The sequence below is a fragment of the Triturus cristatus genome, chromosome 6 (assembly GCF_964204655.1).
Source record: "Triturus cristatus chromosome 6, aTriCri1.1, whole genome shotgun sequence".
Lineage (NCBI taxonomy): Eukaryota > Metazoa > Chordata > Amphibia > Caudata > Salamandridae > Triturus > Triturus cristatus.
This window is the reverse complement of record NC_140589.1, coordinates 1,797,586,138-1,797,602,904: the sequence shown is the minus strand read 5'-3', so window position 1 is coordinate 1,797,602,904 and position 16,767 is coordinate 1,797,586,138. Positions and strand designations below refer to the sequence as shown.

At 45.3% G+C, this 16,767-nt stretch overlaps 1 protein-coding gene across 1 annotated transcript in view; it reads right to left on the bottom strand.

Annotated features, from left to right (window-relative positions):
• Window positions 1–16,767, bottom strand: part of CCDC25 (coiled-coil domain containing 25) — a 91,293-nt gene that overhangs the window by 36,254 nt on the left and 38,272 nt on the right. The window contains exon 5 of the mRNA XM_085613135.1: window positions 7,793–7,868. Within this exon, the coding sequence (XP_085469261.1) occupies window positions 7,793–7,868 (76 nt within the window). The remainder of the gene's footprint in view (window positions 1–7,792; window positions 7,869–16,767) is intronic.

Sequence of the window (16,767 nt, the reverse complement as noted above, 5' to 3'; positions counted from 1 at the left end):
TTACTTTTTTTTTTATGGGACACACCTTACACCATCAAAACAGACCATAAACATTTAATGTATGCCTTTCACTACCAAAGGTTTTACCAGAACCACACCTAGAATATATAGATGGATGTTAGGGCTTGAAGAGAACAATTTCAGGTTACAGTATTTTTCTGGTACACAAAATGTTGTAGCAGATTTTCTTTCCCGTGCCCCATGGATGATGCTGCAGACACCAATGAAGAACAAGACAAAGAAATTGTGCTTAAGTTGACGAGCATTAACAGAAATAATTGGGAAGAGTGCATGAGTAGGGATGAAGAGATGAAATCATTAACTGAACTCTTACAGGAAGGGTGGCCAGAGAGTAAGCGTGACATTTCTACCAGGCTATCGAAGTATTGGGAGGTCAGAATTGAATTGAGTACACAGGGCATGACAGTGCATCGTGGGAAAAAAATAGCGCCCACTGATATGAGAAAGAAAATAATCGACCTAGCTCATGAGGGGTATTTGAGACACAGCCTTACTAAGAGTAAAGTAAGATTGGAGTACTGGTGGCCAGCTATGGATACAATGGCGGAGGCCATGGTGAGGGGATGCTTGGAGTGCATTAGGAGTGACAAAACGCAACAGGTCAGAAAACTTCCCCTCTCGCCAGTTGTGGTCCCGGACACACCATGGTCTAAACTAGCATTAGACATAATAGGGCCCCTCAATTTAAAAGTTCTAAAAATGAATGGTTCATCCTAGGATTAATAGATTACCAAACGTGTTTGGTGATCACAAAGTGTGTGCATCACATAAACACGAACACCCTTATCCAGTTTCTCAAGGACATCTTTTCCGAAGAAGGTGTTCCGTAATACTTTGTCACTGGCAACGGGGTACAGTTTACCTCTGATCTTATGAGAGAGTTCCTCAGAAAACTGCAAATCCAACATAACAAGACTGCCTTGTACTGTCCCCGTGCTAACAGGCTTGTCGAATGAATGAACAGAATGATGAGGAGGGTTTGTAGATAGCAGAAGTGACGGGTGTGTTAGCCAAATCTACACTTCAAGACACAGTGTGGGCTTATCGGACAGCACCAAATTGTGTCACAGGGATTTCTCCTTTTACATCCTCGATGGGTAGAAGCCCAAAAACAAAGATGACAGCTACATGGTTGAAGGGAAACAGTGCATGTGAGCTGGATACAAGAAAGGCTCAAGGAAAATATCCCAGCACCAGAATAAACACAAAACCAGATACGACTTCACTGAACATGTAAAGATCCCAGGTTTCAGAGAGGGAGATTGGGTTCATGTAGACCTTCCCAAACCACAAAGGAAGATGACTCCAGGTATTCTGCACCATTTAGAATATCTCGGGTAGGAAAAAATGTTGTGCAACTGGAGAATGATCAGACCTGGTGAATGGACAACATTGTTCCCCATAGTCCTACTCAAGACCTAACTAGGAATCCTGAAACAACTGGGGTGCAAGCAGAGAAGGATCGAAGTGATTCCAGGAACTCTTAGAGAAGAAGGTCTGCTCCTTTATTGCATAGAGATCATAATATTAAGAAAGAGTTGTTTTGTTTCTTTCTGTTACACGTGGTGTTAGCTTGCAGTATGTACAATAGCATGAGAGGGGCTGAAAATGTTCGTCCCAATAGATGTTATGTTATGTTACTGGGTATTTGTAGAGCGCACGGCTACTCCCAGGAGTGTCCCGGCGCTAACAGGGGAGACCAGTGACAAAGAAGCCCTCAGTAGTCAAACCAAGATCACCGATCATGAAAACAGTAACGTTTTTAGTTTGTGACGGAAGCGCAGAAGATCATTTTCACGGTGCAGCTCGATGGGTAGATTGTTCCATAGTCCAGATGCCAGTACCTGAAAGGAGCGACCTCCCAACCGGGCGCGTAAAAACCTTGGGGTCAGTAAAAAACAGGAGGACAAGGACCGTAAATTACGTACGGGAACATACTGCTGGCATCTGTCCATCAAATAAGGAGCGCCGATATTATGGAAGGCCTTAAAGGCCAATACAAGTGCCTTAAAAGACACCCTCTTACGTACTGGAAGCCAGTGTAGAGTTCTAAGGAGTGGGGTCATATGTGTCCGGCGATCGGCCATAACAATAGCTTGGGCAGCAGCATTCTGAGCGACTTGAAGCCGGTTGATCAGATACTCTGGAAGGCCTAAATATAGGACATTCACATAATCGAGCCGAGACAATATTAGAGCTTGCACAACAGTCTTCCTATGAGATACAGAAAGTAAAGGTAGAAAGTTGCGCATCATCCTCAGAAGGCCAAAGCAGGAGCCTACCACCGTTTGAACCTGGGCATTCATGGAAAGTTTATTATCCAATTTGACCCCCAGATTCTTGACCGTGGTAGCCAGGGTCGTTGGAGGAGACATATTGGATGGCCACCATTCTCGCCATTCTTCACCCGGCTTGCAGCCGAAGAAGATAATTTCTGATTTCTCCAAGTTACAGCATAATTGGTTCAGATTAAACCAATTAAATACCGCGGATAGGCAGTGGTTGAGCCTCTTCCCGTCCAGGACTTCGCCCTTGCCGCACGTAAACAACAATTGCGTGTCGTCAGCATAGGAAACGATTCTGGCGCCGAAAGGTTCAACCAGCAATGCTAGGGGAGCCATATACACATTGAACAACGTAGGTCTCAGGATAGATCCCTGAGGAACACCCACATTCATCGATTGAATGGGGGCCTCAAAAGGTGGGGACCAAACTGTCTGCTGACGATTAGTGAGGTAAGACCGGAACCATTGAAGGGCAGTGCCGCCGATACCGCACCTCCAAAGACGATCAAGAAGAAGGTCATGCGGTACGGTATCGAAAGCTGCCGACAGGTCAAGCAGTATCAGAACTGCTTTCCCGCCCTTATCCTTATGGACTCCGATATTTCAAGGAGAGCTGTTTCCGTGCTATAATTAGCACGGAACCCCGATTGGCTGGTATGTAGAATGCCATTGGATTCAACAAACTCCTTGAGAACCAGATTCACAGATGATTTATCTATAGTGGGGACCTTATTCTTTTCATGTATAGTTATAGCATTGACTTTTGTATTATCTTCCAGTAATATGTCCTTATACTTACAGTTCTCCCCAACTGTTGTCATGTTGCTATGTACATGGGGGGGGGGGGGTGAGCGGTGGGGAGGGGTTGTTATGCTTTTACCTGCGGTTAATCATATTTTCACAATGTTATTCTCTCCCTACCAAGGGAGGTGTGTTGTAATTTACCTTCTTGATTTTTTCCACTCCCCCCTCCTGTCCTGTCCCAGATGGAATGTTTGTAACTATCTTGGCATCTGAAGATTTCACAGCTGACTGGAACCTGTGATGGTTTATGATGCTTATTGAAGACCCTCCCTTCAACTCGCAGCGTCTTCTCTTTATAACAAAGAGTCATACCGCTCATTCACCAGATGAGATAGAACATTTGAGCAATAGAGTACGCTCAAGAGCATCATCAGGCTTCATGTTTAACAGGAGTACAGGAGAAGAATGCTGTAGGTATGGTGAAACCAATTCATAAGAAACATGCAAAGGTTCATCACAGGCTGCTGTATCTCTTGTCAGTGGTTCTTAACCTTTTCACTGTTGTGGACCATCACATAATCCTTACTGGAATAATGTGACCCCCACTGAGTCATTATTGGAACCAGCGGACCCCGACCTAAGCAATTTCAATGATTCGAATAGCAAAACAAACATATGTAAACAAGCATTTATCAAACAAACACAAATTATCAAATATTTTTATTTAATTCACAAACAAATATTAAAAACAAAATAAAACAAAAAAAATTAATTTGAATGTTAAGGTTAGGGCTCTTCTAAATTCAATTTAGGCCAACCATAGTCCATACTATATTTTGCTTGATACTCTTTCACTGCTCCCAAAAATCATATATGAGGACAGCAACTTAATTTTTAGCCTCACGGTTCAAACTCCTTCACATTAACTGAACATTTAAAAACTTTTCAATTGTACAGTTTGCCTCTTTATTCATATACACTTTATTAATCTGTTTACACCATTTAATTGTTTAAGCAGTCAGGGACCCCCCCCCCCAACCTCTGGTAGGTATTGCAGACCCCCTGGGGTCCCCGGACCACAGGTTAAGAGCTATGTCTTAGGTGTACAACGGGAACCATTTATATGGTGGTGATTGCAAATAAAGCCCAGCCCATGGGAGGGTCGGATGTATTATAATTTAACTTGAGATGGGAAAGTGAGGTAATGCATATTACTAATCTATACATGCAACACATCCTTTAAAAACCTGGTGTCACAAGGGTCCAGAAAGGATGGAACAATGCCATATTTTAAGGATAGCCTAAGAAATTACATTTTCCTATAATGAATATTAATGTACTCCCCTACATAATGATTATCCCAAACAAGCATTGGCAAAGCCAACAAGTTTCGCCCATGCCAAATCTATTGGCTTTGCTTTTTATATTTTTTAGACCTGTTGCACAGTAGCGCATGCTGCTGTACAGCATGACTTTAAAAAAAAGAAATATGACCCGGCCAACATTGACCAAGTCATAGTGCTTTTTTCCCTTTAGAAGGCTTGTGGCACAGTTTAGGCCTGCTTTGCAATACGTGCAGAAACAGCACAAAGGTAGGTGAAGTGTATCAGGCAAACCTAGATCTCTTTAGCATTTAGTTAACTTGCCCTGGTGGAAATTCCATTTGATCAGATACAAATAGTTCCTACTGAAACCATTTGTGGTACGTGGGATTTTAGATATGCCCAGTTTGAGAAATAGAAGAGAAATTGTATTTAACACAAACATACCAGCTGAAGCCAGTAGACTATCCTACCCATAAATCACCAGCTCCAAAATGCCACTCCAACCACATGCCTAACTGAAAGTTCCACACATTACATTGGGACAGCTATGGATTCCTTCATTTACTGCCATGTCACAGTCAGATACTTCGTAAAGGATACAGAACCTGTTTTAATGACCTTTGGCATTAATGCTTTCGGCATAAAGTTACATAATATTAACTCACTGATGCTAAATGATGCTTTCACGCTTCCCTGTGTTAATGAGTTCACATAGGAAAGTTATGCGATATCATAAACTGCAACATAGTGAATAAAAAAGAAAACAGCTAGAGAACTACAAAACATCTGGGTCAGAGGTAATTTGCTTTATCACTCATCTGGAATAGTGTGAAGCCTCTGTGTTGTAAAGCAGAACTACGCAACATGGGCAAAAGGTGATGGAGTGACAGAAGGCCTACTTCTTTATGCTTTTAGTTCTCTGCTTTTATCATGTTAATGTTTAACTCATTCAGCAAGCGTTTCCCTCACTGCTGCAGTTGGTAATAGGGCCAAAATATTTCCCGAAATCCCTCTGGAATTCTAAGATCTATATTAAATATAATAGATTTCACAAGCACAGTGCAAGTGCTGTGCAGGAAAAAACCTAGAAAACTCGACTGTGTGCAACTGCAAAAGTTACAATAAAAAAAAAGCATAAGTATGCTACGCTAACACATCTTTCTTCATATCAAATTTAAACTCTCTTTTCTATCCCACATTCTTGCCTTCCTGTGACTTTGTTATAGAAATGTGTTTTAACTCAGCCATGTCGCGTTTTGTATTCTAGCATCCATAACGAGTACGATCGCCCTCTCAAGCTATATCACAAAATACATGCAAATTAAAGACTCACAATAATCGACTTAGCTCAGAGAAAAAAAGTTAAAAGCAAGTTTGGAGTATCCGAATAGGGAAAACAGACAATTCAAACATCAATACATGTCGTGTGGTTTCGCAGCGGATTAAAAAAATGTGAAGCTATTGTGCGAAACTGCCTGCACGGGGCGTGGCGTACTTTTTAATGAAAAGTATTTTCAGGGCGATTAAAAGTTCGCTACAACCCATATTAAATGAAAATAATTTATAGCATGTTTGTGAGGCAAGCACCACATGACCTGCCGAAGTTGAAGCATGCAGTTCACAATAATATTGATGTAATATTATTACTTGCCGTTTTTCTATTTCTAAATCTACTATTGTGCATAGCAGTTACTGATCAAAAGTAAGTACATAGAACATTTAAATAGCGCCGCTAGGAGTGAGCGTCTCTAGGCGCTAAAAACTTTGTCGCTAGCAATAAGAGGGGCTTAAACTGTGGTATAGGTGGATTTGTAGACAGTTTTGGCATGCTGACAAGCACCAGGGTTCAGCTGTACTTATTTTTTGATTTGCTGACACACCTCTTTTTTGACGTATTCATGCTAGGGGGCATGTGGGGTTATCAGTATGCCCCTTCCCGGCTCAGAACTTTAATTTAAGATGGCAGCAAACTTACTAAACAGGCCACTCTTCACACCCTTTGTAAGATGGCAAGATGTATGTTTAACACATCCAAAAATCTGGCTTTGGGGCGCGCACTAAATGCCATATTAAATGGGTTGCATGTGCTAAGACTTGTTTTTAATACTTATATGGCACCATCTGTGATCTACATCGACATTTATAGCTGAGGGTCAAAAGAAATTACAAAAATAAAACTGAACAATAACTATTTGGAGAAGACAGGTCTAATTTGAATGAACAATAGCTCGAGGCTTTTCGAAATCGCTTGAGATTTGCCGTGGCCTCAGGAGGAGGTGGAAGGTGAGCCACAAGCAATCAGGAAAATGAACCCCCTCATACCCACTGGTGCCTGAAGTCCGCTCATTAGCTGTAAGGAGCCACCCAAGTGCAAAGTATGACTGCATGTATAGTGCCAAAAAATGGAAATTGACTCCCTTATAATTATTCCCACGTTTGGAGTAGATGTATGGATTTTGAGTAGTACTCTCGGGAGCTGAAAGAGCTAAACGCTTTCCGTCTGGGATCACAACACACAAGGGAGTTGGGACGAAAACATGCAGCGCACGAAGAGGGCAGGGGTGGTGAGATGAAACAACAACATGGTAGGAGAGCAGGGGGACAGCGATTAAAGAACCACATGGGGGGGGGGGGGGGGGGGAGTGATTAATAAAAGACAAGAGAGGGGGCATGATTAAACAACACCCAAGGGTGTGGGGGTTGGGTAAAAACAGATAGTGCACAAGGATGGCGGGGTTGAGGAACTGCAGACACATGCACTCTCTATGAGTGCATGTGGAAAAGTGATACCAGCAAAGAGAAATACATACAAGATAAGGACATGATTTGCAGACGTTGGCAGAGCCTGTTCGGAAAGCCAAAAAATAGGTTCTGCTGATGAAAAGGAGTGTTTGGGCCACGGGACACTGATAAGAAAAACACACCAAGAACAACAAGAAATAGTGTGTTCAAATTTATATAGCTCTTACTAGTCCTGATGAGGCGTATGCTACAACCAATAGAAAGGGAGAGAAAAGTACGTGGCAAGCACATAAACAAATGAAAAGCAAGAGCAGGATGTTAGCCCCTTTTAAGATTTATATTAAATTCAATAGATTTCACAAGCACAGTGCAAGTGCTGTGTAGGCATAACCTAAAAACACCTTAGGGCTTAAGTCCACTTGTGCTTACAGTGGGTACTTCTGCTTTAAAACTGTTGTCTTTCTTGAGTATAATTCTTGCTACCCAGAAAATCACTCACCTTAGAAAGGACTGTAAACTTTCTATATGTAGACCATTCAATTTCAATGTAAAACAATGTGAAACACAGGCCATAGACCCAACCCACATTTCAGATTTTGCTTAAAAAGAGAAAGCCCATCAGAAACTTCACGTAATATGTATTTTATTCAATACGACATACACACCCAATATTACCTTGAATGCTGTTGGCTTTCACAAGCTGTGCACAGTCTATAAGCACCTCCTTGGGGATGTCGTCTATCGTCTGACCCTAAAATGAATAACAAGTGCAACGTTAGATGGCAGCCTAGATATTTAATGATGACGTGCTGACTGCTAACAATGAGCAGTAAAATCTTCTCGAGTCTCTAGAATGAACTAAGCGGGGGGCAGGCAAAACAAAGTACAGAGCTAGGTACATATGATGGCACGTCAGTAATATTACAAATAATTAATTCAACTTTCCACTTCTTCCACTCGTTTATATGGCATTCCCTGATAAACTAGTATGGCCACACAATAGGATATTAGGACAGTCCAGTACACTGGCCTTGTATAGCCGGCAGTATTTTTCTTTCAGAAACATATCTATTAGGCATTCAAAGTGTAAAAGCAATACAAAAAAATATATATATCCTACCTATGTTTGCAAAAAAGAAGCAGACAATAGGCAATCGTAAAATAAGTTTAAAAAAAGAACATGAAATGAAAGCGGAGATTAGCCCATCAGCCCTGGCACTGGCATGGTCTACTTTTTAGGCAGAAGTTCACATGTGCAAAGGCAAAATTCCAAGACTCACAGCAAACCAAGCCAATGACATAAGCAGGCAAACATAAGGGTAACTTAACAGCTGAAGCTGCCTCTGGGTTCGATCTAAGAGATAAAAAAACCTGTCCCACCGTGACCCTCATTAGTATCCTTTTGAATGGTTAGAATCCTGGACTACGGCACAACTACCAACAGGTTTTCACTGTCATTTGTAGTGCTTTTATCCTACTTTCCCAGGCTGTTTTATGTCCACTCCCCAAGCTACTGTATGTGTCTAATTCTCCTATTTCATTAAGCTACCCTGCGTTTATTGTTCTACCTTTCCCCACTTATTCAGTTTCCTCTATTCTCTAGTTTGCTACAGATTCTAGTCTCAATCAAATCTGGCATAACATTCCCTGAAAGTTAATCACATATTATTAAGCGAAGTACATTTGTATCCTATGAAAATAAGCACATCTTTCCCAATGCAATTAACTAATTAAATGCCCTTCACCAAATCGTCTATGAGACATATCTATGATGAAGTACAAAACTATTTGCTTAGGGCTAAAAGTTGGCGGAAAAACAGAGAACAAGGGCACAGTGAGAACATCATCATTTCGTTATGGAGGCTTCATGTCAGCCTCATGCGTTTACTTTGTGTGCATTTGTGGCACCAAAGTAAGCTGGGTCTTTTGTATGATCACAAATGAAGTAAATGTTTAAATATCCAAAAAAGAAGATTCCCATTTCACCACTGCTTTTAATATCAAGGATAGTTTATTAATGCTCCACCTCTCAAGCAACAAAAAGTTGAAGAAGCAGTTTAGGATAAGGCAACCAAAGAGTTTGCACTACAAGTCCTTTGCAAAATGGCATGGTAAAAGCACAAAGGTAAATGCAGAAACCTTGATACTGTCAATCGTATTCTTTTAGCGAGCTCATTCAAATTCATTGCATCATTTAGAAAATGATCCAGGCTTTACTGCATAGTGAGGTAATTCACATCAAATTAAGGTTTTCTTTTCAGATATGTTTTTCAATGCAATAATAGGAATAGTCTCATTTTGGGTTTATAGCAAGGAGGATGCTTCAGCATGATTGGCCGCTGCAGACATCTTGCTACTGTTGAGGACAGGAGTTTGGAAATTACATGCTCATGGTAATCAATTTCAAGGGTCAGAAGCCCAGCGGGTTCATGACAAAGAGCAATGTTGCACAGAATTTGATTTCAGCACGAATCCCTAAGAGTGGGTTGGGGGTACATATCAATTCATGATGACCTCATCCTATCAATGAGAAAGACATACAAATAAAAGGAGATCAGAGACCACAACAACAATCACATTATTTGGTACAAGAGGACAGGCCGCTGCACGAGTTCAGTAATAGCTCCTCTGGCTAATGGTCATACTCGCACGCTCTTTATTATCTCTAACCCTGCATGGAGACTTTATTACCCCGGTTTTAAAACTACTGTTTGTTTTTAGTTCATTAAGAAATCGCCGTTTTTATTGCCTTTTCAAATAAAATGTAATGCCCTGTATGAATTTGTAAAAGGTTGAAATTGTAAAAGGTTTACAAAATTGCTTACTGGCTGATTAGCAGCGTATTTCACTTCCAGGAGCACTGGAAACACTTAAGGGAAGGGAAGCCGGTCAGCGGTCTAGATGCTGAATACCGGGGGCTTCCAAAAGAACGGCTGCTGTGCGGCCGTGTGCAGCGGACGCGCCGCCGACGCACTGCCAGCGCGCCAAAGGCAAGCCCATCTGCGCACGGCCGCGCACAGTGCCAGCCACGATGCCGGTTTAGGATCACAATCCATATTGAGTACCTGCCATAGATACACAAGTGAACAGCTCCTGAGGATAAGTGAGCAAAGGGGTGTTGCTGCCTATCACACCAGTTTGATGTAGGTGAGAATACTCCCGGAGAAAGTTAAAGTGGATAGCCTCAAATGTGGACTAATCAATGCTAGATCCCTGGTGAAACATCACCAGGAGACCTATATCTTGGTAGAATCCCTCAACCTGGACGCATTGTTTTTCGCCAGCAGGGAAAAGATGGAGCGTAGTGATAATAGTGAAGAAACCCATGTGTGTTGTATCTAAATAAGATAGCCTGGAACGGATACAGGTAGCCGGGGAGGCGGGTGGGCGTGTATAGATCTGCAGCTCTATATGCCAAGAACAGATGCATACTGGTAAGTAGCATATTCCGTTCGAGGCATATGAGCTGCAGATTATACACTGTGCATAGATTATATAGCAGTACCCAACCCTAGCGGCGACCACCGGTATCCGTTGCAGTAGTTTGAAACAGTGTCTTTAGTACAGCCTGGCCCACACTAGCTTGTTGTTTGGAGTGCACATCTACACAGTAATGTTTTGTGAAGGTGTGCGGTGTTGACCATGTGGCTGCCTTGCAGATGTCATCTAAGGGAATGTTCCCTAGAAAAGCCATAGAAGCCCCTATCTTTCTTGTAGAGTGGGCTTTAGGTGGAACAGATAATGTTCGTTTTGCTTTGTGATAGCAAATTTGTATACAATTTACAATCCACCTAGCTATCCCTGATTTTGAAATGGGGTTGCCTTTATGGGGTGGAGAGAAGGAGACGAACAACTGTTTAGTCTTTCTGAAAGGTTGCGTTCTTTGTATGTAGTACAGTAAGGCCCTTTTAACGTCAAGTGTATGTAGAGCCCTTTCCGCAACAGATTGAGGTTGCGAGAAAAAAAACGGTAATTCCACCGATTGATTGAGATGGAAGGAGGAAATGACCTTAGGCAGAAATTTTGGATTTGTGCGAAGTATCACCTTGCTGTGATGTATCTGTAGAAAGGGTTCTTGTATAGTGAACGCTTGTATTTCACTAACCCTTCTAAGGGAAGTGATAGCTACGAGGAAAGCTGTTTTCCAAGTAAGGAACTGTAGCTCACATTTATGCATTGGTTTGAAAGGCGGACTCATTAGCCTTGTAAGAACTACGTTTAGATTCCATACAGGTGAAGGTGGTGCCCTGGGTGGAATTACTCTTTTAAGGCCTTCCATAAAGGCTTTAATAGCAGGCACTCTGAACAGTGATAAATGCTGTCAGTTTTGTAGGTAAGCAGCAATTGCTGCTAGGTGTAGACGGATGGATGAGTACGCCAGGTTACACCTTTGAAGATGGAGCAGATAGCATATGATGTGCTGTATGGAGACATCTAAAGGGTTGATTGTATTGTTACGGAAGTAAACAACAAATCTCTTCCACTTTGCGGCATAGCATGCTCGAGTGGTAGGACGTCTGGCTTCCTTGATAATGTTCATGCAATCAGGGGGAAGATTAAGGTATCCAAATTCTAAGATTTCAGGAGCCAGATCGCAAAGTTGAGCTGAGCTGAGTCCGGGTGCCTGATTTCTCCATGGTTCTGGGTTAGGAGGCATGGGGACAGGTGCAGTTTTTGATGTGGTACCACCGATAGCTGTAGTAGTGTGGTGTACCACGGCTGCCTGGCCCATGTTGGAGCTACTAGAATGAGTGTGAGGGAGTGCTGCTGTAGCTTCCTTACCACTAACGGAATTAGCGGGAGAGGAGGAAAGGCGTATGCAAATCTGCCTGACCAGTTCATCCATATCGCATTGCCTTTGGACAATGGGTGTGGGTATCTGGCGGCGAAGCTTGGGCATTTTTTGTTTTCGTGGGTGGCGAAGAGGTCTATTTGAGGATGCCCCCACTTGTGAAAGAATGGGTGAAGAACTTGTGGATGCAGTTCCCATTCGTGCATTTGCTGCGTTTGTCTGCTGAGCAGATCTGCGATGGTGTTTTGTATGCCTGGGACGTGTTGTGCCAGGAGAAAGATTTTTTGTGGAATTGCCCATCTCCATATGCTCTGTGCTAAGCGGGAGAGCTGGGGAGAGTGTGTCCCCCACTGTTTTTGAATATAATACATTGCAGTCATATTGTCTGTGCGAATGAGGACTGCCTTGGCTGAAATTTGTTTCTGAAACGATTTCAGGGCTAGAAAGATTGCCAATAACTCCAGATGGTTGATGTGGAGTAACCTCTGTTGTGGCGTCCATAGACCTTGGACTGTGAGGTGTGATAGATGCGCTCCCCAGCCGGAGAGCGATGCGTCCGTTGTTAGAATCACCTGAGGAACCGGGTCCAGGAACGGTCGCCCTTTGGAAAGGTTTGTGGTGTTCCACCACTGCAGAAATCGATGGGTGCGGCCGTCCACCAACACCAGATCCGTCAGCTGTCCCTGGGCCTGGTTCCACTGGCGTGCTAGGCACTCTTGGAGTGGACGCATGTGAAGTCTTGCATCGGGCACTATGAAAATGCAAGACGTCATCATCCCTATTAGTTTCATGAACACTCTTGCTGGGAGAGAGTGCTGAAGAAGGAATTTTTGGCGCAGGGCTTGCATGCCTGCCATTCTGGCCGAGTTGGGATAGGCTATAGCTTTTGAGGAGTCTATAGTGGCACCGAGGTATTGCTTTGTGTGAGACGGTATTAAGTGGGACTTTTGGTGATTCACCATAAAGCCTAGCTGGTGGAGTAGTTGTATGGTAGCGTTTGTATTCTGCACACACTGGTGGTAGGACGCGGCTTTTATGAGGCAGTCGTCCAGGTAGGGGAAGGCGTGAATGTTTTGTCTTCTGAGGTGTGCTGCCACTACTGACAGGCATTTGGTAAACACCCGTGGTGCGGTTGTGACCCCGAAGGGGAGAACCTTGAACTGATAATGTTGGCCGTCCACCACAAATCGGAGGTACTTTCTGTGAGCAGGGTGTATTGGAATATGAAAGTATGCATCTTTCAGGTCCAGTGTAGTGAGAAAGTCGCCCTGACGGAGGAGTGGGAGAACTTGCTGAAGAGTTACCATATGAAAATGGTCTGAATGGATGTATGCATTTAGAGGCCGGAGGTCTAGAATGGGCCGTAGGGTCTCGTCTTTCTTCGGTATGAGAAAGTACAGAGAGTAGACCCCTAGATTTTGCTGATCGACGGGTACCTGCTCTATCGCGTGTTTTTGCAGGAGGGAGAGTACCTCTTGTTTGAGAAGTGAGGTATGTTCTTGTGACATCGCACGGTGTCTGGATGAGATATTTGGGGCGGTAGAAGTTAGCTCGAGACAGTACCCTGACCGAATAATTTGGGTCACCCATTTGTCTGATGTTATGGCCTCCCAGGTTTGAAGGAAGTGTTGTAGTCTGCCCCCGACCGGAGTGGAATGGTCTGGGGGGAGCGGGGGAAAGTCATTGTGTGGGCGGTGTGGCAGAACGGGCGGTGTTGGTTTTGCCCCTGCCTTTATTATTGTTTCCTCGATATCCACCTCTTTGGTAGCCCTTTGAGAAGGTATTCGGAGGAGGGGACTTGTAGGACGTGGAGGCGTTATCGGAAGAGTAACCTCTGCCAGAGCCTCGAAAGGAGGAACGGCGAAAGGAGCGTCTAGGGGTTTGTGATTGCAGGGCTCCCATAGACTTCGCCGTATCTGTATCCTTCTTCATTTTTACCAGGGCTTCGTCTACTTTTGGGCCAAATAAGTATTGTTGGTCAAAAGGGTGGTTTAATATAGATGCTTGGACCTCTGGTTTAAAGCCTGAGATCCTGAGCCAGGCGTGACGGCGAAGCAGAACACTGGTGTTTATAGCCCTAGACGCCGTGTCTGCTGCGTCAAGTGCACATTTAATAGAGGTGTTGGTAATAATTTTTCCCTCTTGTATGAGTTCATGAGCCTTATTCTTATATTTCTCTGGGAGATGCTGCATGAGAGCCTCCAGCTCATCATAGTGCGCTCTATCGTACCTCGCCAGTAGCGCCTGCGTGTTGGCGATGCGCCACATATTGGCAGCTTGCGCGGCAGTGCGTTTGCCTGACACATCTAAGAGCTTGGACTCCTTATCAGGTGGTGGAGCCTTACCAGATGACTGAGAGTTGAAGCGCTTCCTAGCTGTGGAAACCACTAATGAGTCTAGGGGCGCAGGTCCTTTAATATAGGCAGGATCCGTGGGGGCTGCTTTGTACTTCTTTTCTATTCTGGGGTTTAAGACCCTAGCTCTGACGGGGTCTTTGAAAACCTCTGTGGCATGCTTGGTCACCCCTTTTAGCATTGGTAATATAGCGGTGGATTTATCTGCTATGTCAAATGTGTCAAGTAGGAAGTCTTCCTCAACTGGATCACTGTGTAATTCCACCCCATGATAATGTGCCGCCCGTTGTAAGAGGTGGTGGAACCCCAGGGAGTCCTCTGGTGGAGACAGCCTTGATGGATAGAGATCATCCTGAGGCACATCTGGGACATCGGGATTGTGATAATCCTCCCATGGGGCAGGTGTTCCCGGAGGAGTGGGGTCCTGCGGGGCATCTGTGGGATCATAGAATGGATCTCCGTGGTCATCAGGGTCTGGAGACGGGGTTGGAGACCGATGAGGCAAGGGTGGGGGCGGAGATGGGGCAGAGATGGAGGAGTGGAGGAGGGGGAGGAGGTGGAGGAGGAAGGGGAGGAGGTGGAGGAGGAAGAGGAGGAGGTGGAGGTGGAGGTGGTGGGGAGGGTACTCTGAACGGGGATGTGGCAGAGTCCTTCCGTTTTGGTGGTGGAGGAGGAGTTGGCTTGTCCAAAAGTCTTTTCTTGGAAGACAAAATTAAATGTCCAGTCCTGGGATCCTTAGTTAAAGTCTTTTGAAGAGGATCCGGTGTGAAAAGCTCCTCCGGCACCGATTCCTCCTCCGGCACCGATTCCTCCATCGGTGTCGATGTTTTCGGAACCGAAGGCTTCGTCGGTTTATCCGCGCCGTGCTTTCTCGGGGTGTCCGATTTTTTGGTCGGCGCCGAGGCAGGCTTCGACACGGAAGCGTCGGTGCCGAGGGATTTGTGTTTGGTCGGCACCGAGAGGCCAGGTTTCGACACCGATGGCTTCGGAACGGAGCTGGTTTTCTTCGGTGCCGAAGAATGTTTTTCGGCGCCGCTAGGATGCTGGCTCGGGCCTGAGCCGCCAGGAGACTTGTGATGCTTTTTCACCGGGCCCGAAGGTGGGGTGATGGAAGCAGTATGCTTGGTTTTCCCTAGGCCCGGAGGCGAAGGGGTAACCGGAGTCTCTTTCGGTATGGGCGCGGGAGTGGGAGGGGGTAGAATACTCACGACCCTCTGCGCCGGTGTGATCTCCTCCACGTCGGAGTCGTCGGCCTCGGAAGCGCTGACGACGTCGTCCTCCAGCTCGGTGTGCTGCTGTCCCGAAGCTCCGGTGTCTTCTCCGAAGATGTCAGGTGGAGCCGAGGTCAATGAGTGCGCCATGGTGCGTCGAGCTAGTCGATCTCAAATAGTCTTTTGCGAATGAAAAGACTTGCAGGCGGGGAAGTCTCGGGCCTTGTGTTCGGGAGAGAGGCAGAGGTTGCACACCTCATGGAGGTCGGTGTGGGGAAATTTAGACCCACATTTTGGGCACTTCTTGAAGGGAGTCCTTTCCATCGGCCGAGACCGGAGTCGAGATAGGCCCGAAGGCCGCTGCCTGGAATCGAAGAAGTGCCGAAGAGAGAGATGAAGAAGTCGATCTCGTCTAAGAATCTCTATGGACGAGGATTTTTAGTTGAAGGTCGAACTGGAAAGGTTCGAAGCCGGAGCACGAAGTATTACATCCGAGCCCGATGGCGGAAAAAAACAATCTGAGGATGGAGCCGAAGCCCATGCGCAGTACGGACCGAAGGAGGAGTCACCGAACTCGTGACTTCCAAAGACTGTCCAAGAAGAAAAACAAACTGCAAACATCCGGGCCCAACACCAGATGGCGATCTATGCACAGTGTATAATCTGCAGCTCATATGCCTCGAACATAGAGTTATCGGTTTAAAGGTAAGTACTCGACTGGCAGAGTTGAGGTTCTGGGCATCGACTCAGGGGTCCCTCAGGGTCAGGTAGGTACAGTTGGTTCACCCTCAGCGACTCTAGGGCGGCCGGGTGCAGAGAGAGTTAGACCCAATGTTACCCTATGAGGGATAGGGGGGCCTTGGTTGGTGGCTGCTGACTAGCAAGCCACATGGCTGTGGGAACTGAGCTCTGGTCACTTACTCCGGGCAAGTGGAGAAGTAGGTAGGTGTAGAGGTTGCACTGCCAGGGCCACTCGGGCGGCTGGGTGCAGGGTGCTTTTGAGCCTTCGGGCGCTCAATGGATTTCAATGGGAAATCTCCGGTTTAGAAAAAGACTGCAAGCTTGGGGACAAGGATTCTTCAGGTGCCACCACCACTTCGAGAGGTAAGTTGGGTAGTTGGAGGATAGGTAGGTACCCCGGGATTGGGCACAGGGGGCCGCGGGGCGCCGCGTGCAGGGGTGCCTTTTGGTGTCGGGAAATCTTACCCTCTGTTGATCGCGGTGGGGGGCCACCTTGTTCTGAGGCTGCAGGCTTCTTCAGGAGTGTCGAGGGAGGTCCTTGGGTGCCGGACT